Below are 12,350 nucleotides of genomic sequence, written 5' to 3'. Positions count from 1 at the left end.
TGAGGGGAAGTAAATTCAAGGTCTGAGTTCCTGGATTTTGTTGGAACTAGTTTTTGTTTAGTGTTTCAGAAAATGTGGGCAGATCCTTATTTATAGTACAAGTACAGATCTGTATCTCCTGCAGGTAACAGGAACACTGTGATAGTTTCTATAAGCAGCTGTGGATGAACAGAGAATTATTACAATTAATATGTCATCTGATTGGCACTTGAGAGTGTTACGATCTTTCACATACAATATACAACCTTGTTGTTATGAGGCAGATATTCATACTCTCATTTTACTGAGGAGAGAGGCTACCCAGGGAGGTTATGCCACATCTCCAAGTTTACACAGCTGAAGGATTAGGACCCTGTCTGGTATTTTCTTTGGAGGTCCACTGTTCCTTTGCTTATCCCATGTTATGCAGTAAGAATTTCTGTCTTTCCTGGGCAATAAACCCCAAGCCTTGTAACTGCATCCATCTTGAGAAGGAGGGGCCTGAGGTTTTCCTAATAAGTGCTGATGGCAGATGCTCCCTAAGATTTATCGGGGCAGATCACACTAACTAAGCTGTAGGGCAAAGTAAACCCTCTTTTTACCACTGCCCACCTGGATGGATGTTGATAATTTCTGCAAAAGACCCTTGAGTGCCCCCCAACCCCGCGCCCAGTTTTGTGGAGCTATAATTATATGATACTGTATTAGTTTTAAGTGTTCCTTTTTGTTTCTTAATTGCTTTCAGATTTAACTCCTCTGCTTCTTAAAGCTTAATTCCCATCCCAAGTGAGCAGCCACCCAACTCTCTCATTTTTTGTAAATAGAAAACAGTCCCACATATATACACTAACAAACGTAAAATAGATAGCTAGTGGGAAGCAGCCACATAGCACAGGGAGATCAGCTCAGTTTTTTGTGACCACCTAGAGGGGTGGGATAGGGAGGGTGGGAGGGAGGGAGACGCAAGAGGGAAGAGATATGGGAATATACGTATATGTATAACTGGTTCACTTTGTTATAAAGCAGAAACTAACACACCATTGTAAAGCAATTATACTCCAATAAAGATGTTAAAAAAAGAAAAGAAAAGAAAACAGTCCCAGAGATGTGTAGTGTCCTTGGAGCTGCACGAAAAAGTGCGAGATCTGCGCGAGACAAAGCCCGAGAAGGCCCGGTGTCCCTGAAGAGAGGACTGTTTCTGGGCAGTTCGCCAGGGTACCAAGCCCGATGGGCAGGGAGCTTGAAGTTAAGTAACCTGAGCTTCCAGCTGCTCCCTCAATCCTCCCGTTCACCACCACCACCACCCCTCCTCCGTCCCCCGTCCCACCTTTAATACCCTGATGCAGAATCCCACAACCTCCCGGGACTGGCTCCTCGGGCCGCACCCCTGACAGCTCCAGAAGGGACGCCGCAGAGCTTACCTCCCAGGTCCCACAGCCCCTCCCGGGCCGCACCCTGCAACCCTTTTACTTCCTGCCCGCTCAAGGCAGTGCCTAGCCCGTCCCCCGCGCCTATCGGGGAGGCCGGCGCCGGGCGAGCTCCTCCCCAGGCAGCAGCGGGAGCGGCCACTCCCCGTGCACCGAGCCGAGCTCGGGTGGGGACTTGGCTCTTTTCAGCTTGTGCGCCGCGGGTCCCTTACAGCCAGGCCGCGGGCCCCTTACAGCCAGGCCTCGCGCCCCTTACAGCCAGGCCTCGCGCCCAAGCAGCCTTCGGCCTCCCTGGCTTCCCTCGGCTGGGCCGGCCCGCGCCTCCGGGACCATGCTGCGCTGGCTGCGGGGCGTCGTGCTGCCTGCGGCGGCCTGCCAGGACGCGGAGCCTCCGACGCGCTACGAGACCCTCTTCCACAAGCTGGACCGCAACGGGGACGGCGTGGTGGACATCTGCGAGCTGCAGGAGGGGCTCAAGAGCCTGGGCATCCCCCTGGGCCAGGACGCCGAGGAGGTGGGTCGCTGCGGGGCCTGAGGGCCGGAAGGGCTGCGGGGACTCTGGGCGCTTCCAGGACGGAGGGCGGCTGCCCGCGGCTCTGCAGGAAGTAACTGGAAGTGTGGCTTCCAACCCGCGAGTGGGTTCAGAAGCTCGGGAATGGGGCCAGGTACCCCGGAACGGATGCGCATCAGGATCTGAAAGGCTACCGGTACTTTTACAGAAAAATTAGGGCAGTGGACCCTCCGACTCACTCTGAGAATTAAAAATCCTGTGCCCAGTACTTTTGGTCTGAATGCATCCCAGGGCTTTTTAAGCCTATGCAAAAATTTAGCCACTTTTTTTCTTTTTTCTTTTTTTTTAGCTCTCACACTTCAGTGAGCCCCAAGTTCTGTAAAAAGTCTCACATTTTGTATCTCTTCGAAGCTACTTTCTTACACCAGCTAGTTTGTCTACTGTTTCAAAACTGTTTGAAAACCAGTGGTATGTTTCCCCCAACCTCCTGTTGAGGAGGAGAGGCAACATTCCATTGTTTAAGACATTCTTAATGCCCTAAGTACATAAGTTGACCTGAGGGGTTGGCCCATCCTACGAGCAATTTCAGCTTCTCTGAGTCATTTTAATTGTGTCCCTGAAGTGCAGCCCCTATCAGCAGAGATATTTGGAACCTCTCCAACCCCACTGAAACGTAGGAGGACACTTTGGCATTCCCTATCCCAGGAGTAAAGTGCTATTAAGCTATAAGAGCCAAAAACTTTTTATAGTAGTTATATTTTAAGCTACTCATTCAATGTCTTTAGTAGTTACAGGCGTCTTCAGGTTACTATTTCTTCTTGAGTCAGATTTAGTAAGTTACAACTTTTAGGAAACTGCACTTTCTGTCCAAGGCTCATAATATTTATATTCACTTGTGATTTTTAAAAAGTTCTGACTGTTCTGTAGTTATGTTCTCTGTTTTATTCCTGATATCTCCCCCCCACCCCTGTTTCCTCTTCAATCTTGCCAAATCTTTTTTTCTTGCCAACCTTTTTTTTTTCCCTTTCAACCTTTGTCTTTTTTATTCATACACTGAAAGAGCCAACTTTTGGTACTTTTTGAAGATTGTCTCCATTTTTAAAATTTTCTTCCATTAACTTTTGTTTATTTCCTTCTACTTTCTTTGGGTTAACTCATTTGTCCCTTTTCTAATTTCTTGAGTTATTAATAAATGCTTGATTTATTAATTTTGAGCTACAATATCACTTTAATCACTTCTTTAGTTGCATCCCGTAAGTTTGTACTTTTGTTGTAATTTAGTTCTAAGTATTTTCTAATTTCCAATATGATTTCATCTTTGACCCATGAATTATTTGTGTGCTTTAAATTTCCAACTATATGCTTTTTTGGTTGGTTCTTTGAAAATATGAATAAAATAGACAAATCTCTGGCAAGACTGATTAATAAAAAGAGAGAGGAACTCAGGAATAAAAAATGTCTTTAATTTTCCAAAATTTATATAAGAACAAATTATAAAATAAGTTGTATAAAACTGTGTGTATGCAAACATATAGAACAGGATGGTGTATATTTGTCACACACACAATATATGTATTCTATACATATACATAAAATATATTTTATACCTACATACATATACATAGTATCACTCTGTGCTCATGCCAGATATTATTAACTATTCCCAGCACTCTTTTTTGATGGGTATATTCTTCAATTAAATGTTAATAATAATTACTTCTGGATGGTAGGAGTTAAATTACCTTGTTACTTTTTTCTTCACAATTTTTGTATTATTTCAATTTTTTAAAATGATCATGCATTATTATTTTTATGATTAGGAAAAAATAGAGTTTGTTTTTTTTTTTAATAAATATCACCTCCTCTGTGATGAGCTTTTCTGGACCACCCCCTATAGAAGAGTTGGTCTCACCCTACTATTTGTAGATCTTTGTCTCCTGTATCACTACTGCTATAATTTTCAAAAGGTACTGTTTTTATTTATTGACTGTGCCCTCCACTAAGACCAAACATCTTGAAGATGAGGGTCATGTCTCAGTGATCTAAGCACAGTGGTACAAAAAGATTTAAGGCTGTGATTTGAAATACCCTAAACAAGACAGTGGCTCATTTGAAATAATTAAAAGAAAAAAAACCTTAACTGTAAAGCAGTTGTTAGTGCTTTTATTTCCAGCATATGTAGGACAAGAAAACCAAAAATTCTCCTGTTGCTAGATACCTAGAAATGTTGGATAAAATAAGATAAATATATAAAAGACTATTTTTTTAGAGCAGTTTTTTGTTTACAACAGAATTGAGAGGAAGGTACAGAGATTACCTACCCATACACCCTCTGCCTCTAAACATCACATACATAGTCGCCCCCATTGTCAACATCATTCATCAGAATGGTACATTTTTTACCAAAGGTGAACCTACATTGACACCTCATTATCACTTTAAGTCCATAGTTTACCTTAGGTTTCACTCTTGGTGTTGTATGTTCTATGGGTTTGGACAAATGTATAATGACATGTATCCATTATTATAATATCATATAGAGTATTATTACTGCCCTAAAAGTCCTCTGTGCTCTGCCTATTCATTCCCACATCCCCAACCACTGATCTTTTTATTGATTCTATAGTTTTTCCAGATAAACATCTTTTTACATACATAGATGAGCTTGTAAGAAAAATCTAGTCAAACCACCTGGGTTTAAATCTTGGTTCTGCTACTTACTAGTTAACTTTGGGCCATTAAAAATATCTTTTTAGCTTCAGTTTTCTCATCTGTGACAGAGGTAACATGAGTACTTATCTCATAGGGTTATTGTGAATAGATGAATTAAAATACGTAAAGTATTTAGAATAATTCATGGTACCTAATAAGCAATCAGTTAGCCTTTAAATTATCTAAAACTGTTACTACTGTCAAAATTTCCTCTATAATTGCACATTTGCTAACTTTCCTTTATAATTCTGTTGATTTTCCCTTTTATTTTAAAAACAGACTATATAATGGACTATACTGCTGGTGTATTCAAATTTAGCATTGTTTTAGCTTCTCGGTGAATTGCTCCTTTCATCATTATGCTTTCTTGCCTACCCTTATAGCATGGTTCCCCCCATATTTTACAAATGCCTGAGTCATTGCACTAGCCAGGTGTTCCCCTTAAACAGGTTGTTTTCCCAGGTCACCGCTGGGAAATCTTCAGCTTTGGGCTCCCACCTTGTACAAAGCATCATCCTTCCCCCATGTTCCACTCCGGGCTCTTTGCCTGCTGGGCAGTGAATGAGCCAGTTCCCAAACCCCATGTTCTTACCTCTTGTCTTGGGCTACTGCTGGTGCTAACTGCGTCATTTCTGGTTCTCCTAGGAGCAGAAACCACGATGGGATTGAGTGTGCAAAAGAAGGGTAAGGGAGAGGAAACAGGAGTGTTCGCCTGTAGAGTGATCTGACCTGGCCTCCACAGGCCACTCCATGGCACCCACACATGTGCTTCTCAGCATAGGTTTGGGGAGTGCTCCCTTATCGTACTCAGCCTCTCTTCCTCAGGGAGGACAGTGGGACAAACTACGGTCCCCGTTGCTTCACTTGGTCACAACTGGTACTCATGATTTCCCTTCTTGACTATCTATTTTAAATTCCACTCACATTCAGCTAGAATCTCTGCAGATCTTTGTGACTTACCTGGTTGTGTGACCTAAACTTTCCTTTCTGCAGTATCTGAGCTTCTCAGGCCAATGTTGCTGCATGTGCCCATTCACAGTTATAACTGGGCATCCCTGGAGTCCACATGGATCATCTGAGTTCCGTAAGTATTCCTCTCTGTCTCGGTGGTGTAGAAGCAGCCCTGCTTCCTGCTGATCAGGGCCAATTTACACCTACTAAGAGGGTGACTTCTTTTCTTGCCTGTTGGTCCCTGGACACAAGGAGTTACAAATGTCCAGGTGGAAGCTATAGCTTGTAGTTCAGTGGGACCCTCATTGTGTTCCCTGACAGGAGTGTATCTATCCTGCTTGGGGACCAGAAGCTAACACTGCAGAGCCCAGAGTTGTGGGGATGGGAAGCAAAAAGTTCCCATTGGGTCATTGGGAGTGATAGTAAGTGGGACCACTCCTGCTTCCACCTCTTAGTTCCTGGACTCATGTGTTCTTCCTTTTGGGGGCACAGAGCTACATGGTAGGTCTCTGATTTAGTGTACATAACGGTATCCCGAAGGGTGGCAACCCATTTTTGCCAAATATTGTCTCCTAGGTGGTGCTTCGGCTGTGCTTTCAGTAGGACATTGCAGCATTCTGTGAGGTTGGCTGCTTCCTGATGGTGTGGGGTGTGAAATGGCCAGTGGATCCAGTGGTCTCGGGCCCAGGTGCACACCTCTTACACTATGACGGGATCCCCTGGTCAGATGCTGTGTTCTGTAGGGATTTCACGCCTGTGGATCAGGCATTCCACAAGCCCCCAGATAGTGGTGCTATCTGAACCTTTGTGGGCAGGAAAGGGAAACCCCTACCTTCCTCTGAGGAAGACCCAGTGCCCCTTACACCACAGGAGGCACCCAATATAACTGACTTTCCACCGAGTGACCAGTTGGCCTTCTTGAGGAATAGTGTCATGTCAGGGCCAGGCAAGGGCCAGATCATGAAAGGCATTGAGGACCTGCCAGGTGGTTTGGACTTTTATCAATTGAGTGATGGGAGCACTTGGGAGATTTTAAGCAAGAGGGGACACAGGCAGACTTATGACTTAGGAAGATCACTCTGGTGGCTGTGCAAAAACAGGAGGAAGAGAGGGTGTGGAGGGGAGCCTGGGTGACAGTAGCCAATCACATACTTGGAATTAGGGTTACATGGTCAGTCTTTATGGGGGAGAATTTCAGAGGCATAGGTCAAGGGTTTGTATAATGTCAAGGATTGGGGAGATTACCCACTGGAGTATCTAGAAATGAGAACTATGGGGTGATTCTTCAAGGGAAGGTTTCAAGATAATTTGCATCTAAAACAAATACTCAGCCTAAAGTGAAATCTCTATAAATTTCCGTCTGACTTGATCTCATCTCCATGTTGCCAAGCTTTTGTAACGAATTTGGCAAGTAGAAGAGAGCAAATTTCTATTTAAGTTCCTTTAGGCCTTAAATGGAAAGAATGTGGAACATAATAAGGAATACAATAACTAATTGTTACTAAGTGTTCCAAAAGTATACAGGGAAGGGAAAAGACATCAAGGCAAGTTCTGAGACAAAATTAAGAACCAGCTAGAGGCGAACTCACTATGGTTTCTTCTGATATGAGTGACCCTGGTTTTCCATGTGTTTCTAAATCTCCTCATTATGAAATTAGTGTTTTAGAAGAGATAAAATTCACATTAAGTTCTCCTGTGACTCAGGAATTGAGAGTAGAAGATAGTATGAGGAACAAGGAGATACAGTAGTTATTACTAATTTTCCCATAAGAATCTAGTAATCCTGTCTGCTTTTTGCATTATTTTCCATCGTTTCCTCCCTCCTCCCTCTTTGCCTCCCCCTCCTCATTGTTTTTCATCAAAGGCCACGTTAGAACATTTTAAAAGGCAATCCCAATGTTTGGATGTCACTTGAGGTACTCTGAGGAAAAAAATTTCAGAACATCAAAGAGCAGAAGAAATAATCTGAATTTTAATTTACTGTAATGGAAATCAGAAAAATAAACTGATGATGAAGAGTCAGCAGTTTTAGCTGGAAGTATGCTTATTTTGGTTCAATTTAGGCTTGGAAGACTTCAGAATAGTGTAGAACCAAAAAAAAAAAAAATCTGGATTTAGAATTAAGGCAATAAAATGATGAGATGATCAAGTCTATGTTTTGCTCTCTTCTATCAGTTATATAAAATGCTGTTAGTCTGTTTTCTTTATTCAGAAGTCTGGCTGTGACTTCTATCTTTTCTACTTGGTCTTAAGACTCTTGCGCCTGCCTGGATGTCTGTCTTCTATGACTCTTTGTGACTACTTGCATTCTCTGCAATGCCCAGGGAAGGATCATTCCCTGTGGACTGTAAAATTCTCTTTTGTTGGAGAATTCCTTGTTGATTGGGCCACAGCACATCTTGTGAAACAACATTAGATGTTTGCCACTGCTCAACAGCTCTGGGGAGAAACGTTTATTGCGAAGCTTGCAGTAGTACTTATGACTAACCATGGCATAATCTCTTCCTGGCAAACGCATGGGTAGTTCAAGGACATGGGATGGTCCTCTTTGTGTTTTCCGTACTTGACATGATGAGTAAATAGAGCAAAAACTGACAGATAACGGCTTGATTAGATTATCTTTATGAATTAAAAAAATTTTATTTTGGGGGAGCAGTTTTATGTTCACAGCAAAATTAAGAGGAAGGTCTAGAGATTAACCATATCTCACCTGCCCCCACGCATGCATAGCCTCCCCCATGATCAACATCTGACACCGAGTGGTAACATTTGTTACAGTTGATGAACCTACATTGACATATCACCCCAAGTCCATAGTTTACCTTAGGTGTTGTATATTCTATCGGTTTGGACAAATGTATGATGACGTGTATCCATCTTTACAGAATCATACAGGGTATTTTTCACTGCACTAAAAATCCTCTCTGCTCTGCCTATTCATCCTTCCACCCATTTCTCCAACTGTCTGGCAACCGCTGATCTTTTTAATGTCTCTATAGTTTTGCCTTTTCCAGAATATGATATTGCTAGAATCATACAGTATGTAACCTTTTCAGGTTGGCTTCTTTCACTTAGTAATATGCACTTAAGATTTCTCCATGTCTTTTCATGGCTTGATAGCTTTTTTCTTTCTCGCACTGAATAATAGTCCGTTGTCTGGATGTACCACAGTTTACTTACCCGTTCACCTACATCTTGGTTGCTTCCAGTTTTGGCAATTATGAATAAAGCTCCTACAAACATTTGTGTTTAGATTTTCATGTGCACCTACATTTTCAGCTCCTTTGGGTAGATACCAAGGAGCATGATTGCTGGATTATATGGTAAAAGTGTGTTTAGTTTTGTAAGAAATTGCCAAGCTGTCTTCTAAAGTGTACCATTTTGCATTCCCACCAGCATGAGAGTTCTTGTTACTCCATATGAATTTTAACATTCAAGTTTTTAAAGAGTACTCCATATTTTTAAAAGTAACTTATGTAAAAAGTGGAATTTTGACTGTGAAACTACACTTCCACATTTCCAGTGGCGCCTGATGAGGGACCAACAGGTATGTGTATAGGGAAGCCAGAGCTCTCAGTGGTTACGGAAAGTGGCGATTAAGAAGACGCCATAAACATTGTTTATGAGTATCTCCTGGACCCCAGTTGACTTAACTTCTGCCCATTTTGAGATTATCCTCCCAAGTGTGCTGCCGGAATCTGTGCAGATGGAGATGGGACTCCTGTTCAGCAGCCTTGCTCTGGAGCCACTGCAGATACTGAGTGAAGATAAGGAACTGGGGGAGAGGATCACAGAAGGAAAGGCCCACATGGTCAGATTTTCATTCTGGTCCCAAGCTTCATTACAATAATTCCCAAGTGCCTTAACCTTAGAAGAAGAAGTCTTAGGTGTGACCAGACAACTTAAAAAACAAAAAAATGTTGGACCAACACCACCAGTCATTATGGCCCCACAGTCCATGTCTCAAAACTCCCCTACCCGCTTTTCTCTAAAAAGAAGTTCTACCTTTAGAGACAGACCTGTGTGGAGGTCTCTCAGGAAGCTTCTGGAGACAAGGCTCCTCCTGGAGTGAGGTGGGAAACATGGAGTCTGATTGGCTGATCTGGGAGTGAGGCCGGAACTCCATGGCCTCACACTCCAGGCCTGGCCTCCAGCACCAACCCCTCCGAGGCTCCCAGCGCATCTCATGCTTCTGCTCTGGAGCCGTGGCGATGAACCGTCCCCTTTCCGTTCTGTACCTGGCCCAGGGGCTTTGGCTTTGGTAGCAGAGAGGCAGCTGCTACCTTAGGTCTTTTCCAACTCGGCCTGTGGGGGGCAGAGATCACCATCCTCCCTCTCACTTCCACCTCGGGGAGACTAACGGGGGTCACAGCGTGGACCACCCGAAGCACCTCTGCCGCCAGAGACATCCCAGATGGACGCCTTCGATGAAGAACTGTTTTCATACCTAGACCATAATGAAGATGGGACCCTGGACATCCTTGAACTTCAGGAAGGCCTGCAGGACGTAGGGGTCATTCAGGACGAAGGGAAGGTGGGCTTCAGTGGGGCTGTGGTCAGAGAGATGTTGGGTCTGAGAATTCTGGAGGGGCCTTGGGCAGAGAAGGGTAAAGCCAAATTTACACGTTCCCAAGCTTGATGCTGGGCCCCACTATAGTTTTCAGGTCTGTTACCAGCGTTACTGTATGAAGAATAACAACGTTACTAATACTCCTCTCAAGCATTTTTCTCAATTTTCTCCCTGGCTCTAATAACACTTCTAAATTCAAATTGCTCTCAAGATGTTGGCTGCAACCTTGTTTTTGGAGTCACCTTGTTCAGTGTACTCACCTGTTAATAGTAGCCTAGATGTGCATTTAGGCCAAAGATGCTCTCTTCCCACTTTAGGGAACTGGCATAATCACTGTGTGTTTTGGGAGTTGTGTGGTAGTTGGAAATTCTCTAATAGTGGTGTATTTTGGTTTCTGTTCTTGGAAGGAGGGCAATCAGTCTGAGTGGCTTGTACCCTTGGGGTTTCTCCCATGCTGATGTTTCTTCATAAGGTGCCTTTATCATCAGACTTTTTTTTTTTTTTTTGCGGTACGCGGGCCTCTCACTGTTGTGGCCTCTCCCATTGCGGAGCAACAGGCTACGGACGCGCAGGCTCAGCGGCCATGGCTCACGGGCCCAGCCGCTCCGCGGCATGCGGGATCCTCCCTGACCGGGGCACGAACCCGTGTCCCCTTCATCGGCAGGCGGACTCTCAACCACTGCGTCACCAGGGAAGCCCTATCATCAGACTTTTGAAGAATGAGCTTGGGCATTTTTTCCTTTGCAAATCTTTTCCCCAGCAACCTAGATGGGAGGATCCTTCTCAGTATGCCGTGCCTAATGCATATTTCTATCAGTGTATTTCCAAGTTATCTTCTGTTCGGAAGTTATTATTGAGTATAATTATTACTTTCCAGTGATCTTTGCTCTTTGGATGTTTAACCCAATAGATGGAGATCCATGAGAGTTAAAGACTGGCAAATTCATTTAAGATAATTGGCACTTCATGCTCAAAAAACTGTCAAATGAGTTCTGTCGTGTTAAGATTTGGTAAAACTCTTCCTATTAGCCATGTGAACTTTGGGAGTCTTTATTTTGTCATTCACTTAGTCATTGATCATTTGTATTTTGAGCACGTTCTATATGCCAAGCACTGTGTCCTGGTTTCCTCATTTGTAACATCAGAGGCCTGGACTGGATGTTGTCCATGGACCAGACCAGTCCAAAATATTATCTCTGTAAAGTTTACTTGGATTTTTAAATTGTGTTTTTCCTTTTAAACCTAAACGTCCTTCATGCTTTTTTAAAGCTACTCTTGTACTTAGATTTTCACATGTGACTTGTATTGATATTTGTTTATTTGATACAAACTAACCTTTCATAAGAAATTCAGGGTTATGCCATAAACAAGTTTAACGCTTTAAAACACATTTCTTCTTTATCAAAACAAATTTTTTTGCATATTTGTCTTTTGTTTTTGGTAAGAGGTGGTGTGAGCCATATAAAGGCTTTTTATGACTGATGATGTCTCACATATCAAAACTCTGGCAGTCTCTGCACCAGCCACATAGAACCGTATATTTCAGGGAAACTGATGTGGCTTTTCCTCAGGTGATGGTGACATCTCTAGGAAGTTTTGATGTGAGTTTTCACCCCCATGTCTCCAGATTCCGTAGTAGAAGATTATTTATATAGATTGAGAATTCAATTGATATTTTAAATATAGAAATGGTACTTACATACTGCTAAGAAAGAAAAGATACAACTTTTTATTCTGATAACAGATTTTTTTTTTTTTACATCTTTATTGGGATACAATTGCTTTACAATGGTGTGTTAGTTTCTGCTTTATAACAAAGTGAATCAGTTATACATATACATATGTTCCCATATCTCTTCCCTCTTGCGTCTCCCTCCCTCCCACCCTCCCTATCCCACCCCTCCAGGCTGTCACAAAGCACCGAGCCAATATCCCTGTGCCATGCGGCTGCTTCCCACTAGCTATCTACCTTACTACGTTTGTTAGTGTGTATATGTCCATGACTCTCTCTCGCCCTGTCACAGCTCACCTTTCCCCCTCCCCATAACCTCAAGTCCGTTCTCTAGGAGGTCTGCGTCTTTATTCCTGCCTTACCCCTAGGTTCTTCATGACATTTTTTTTTTCTTAAATTCCATATATATGTGTTAGCATACGGTATTTGTCTTTTTCTTTCTGACTTACTTCACTCTGTATGACAGAC

At 43.0% G+C, this 12,350-nt stretch overlaps 1 protein-coding gene across 3 annotated transcripts in view; it reads left to right on the top strand.

Moving 5' to 3' along the window:
- The first annotated feature begins 1,348 nt into the window (after positions 1–1,348).
- The window catches only part of SLC25A24 (solute carrier family 25 member 24), a 59,267-nt gene continuing 48,265 nt past the window's right edge, over positions 1,349–12,350 (top strand). The window contains exon 1 of one of the 3 annotated variants that reach the window (XM_079913607.1): positions 1,349–1,920. In XM_079913607.1, coding sequence (XP_079769733.1) covers positions 1,738–1,920 — 183 coding nt within the window. In that variant the 5' untranslated portion in view covers positions 1,349–1,737. Of the gene's footprint in view, positions 1,921–3,237; positions 5,714–9,850; positions 10,115–12,350 lie in introns of those variants that run through there. The other 2 variants (XM_079913608.1, XM_079913609.1) reach the window with 2 other exon arrangements.

The sequence above is a fragment of the Stenella coeruleoalba genome (assembly GCF_951394435.1).
Source record: "Stenella coeruleoalba genome assembly, chromosome: 1".
NCBI classification, from domain to species: Eukaryota; Metazoa; Chordata; class Mammalia; order Artiodactyla; family Delphinidae; genus Stenella; species Stenella coeruleoalba.
This window is presented reverse-complemented; position numbering and strand designations above follow the sequence as displayed.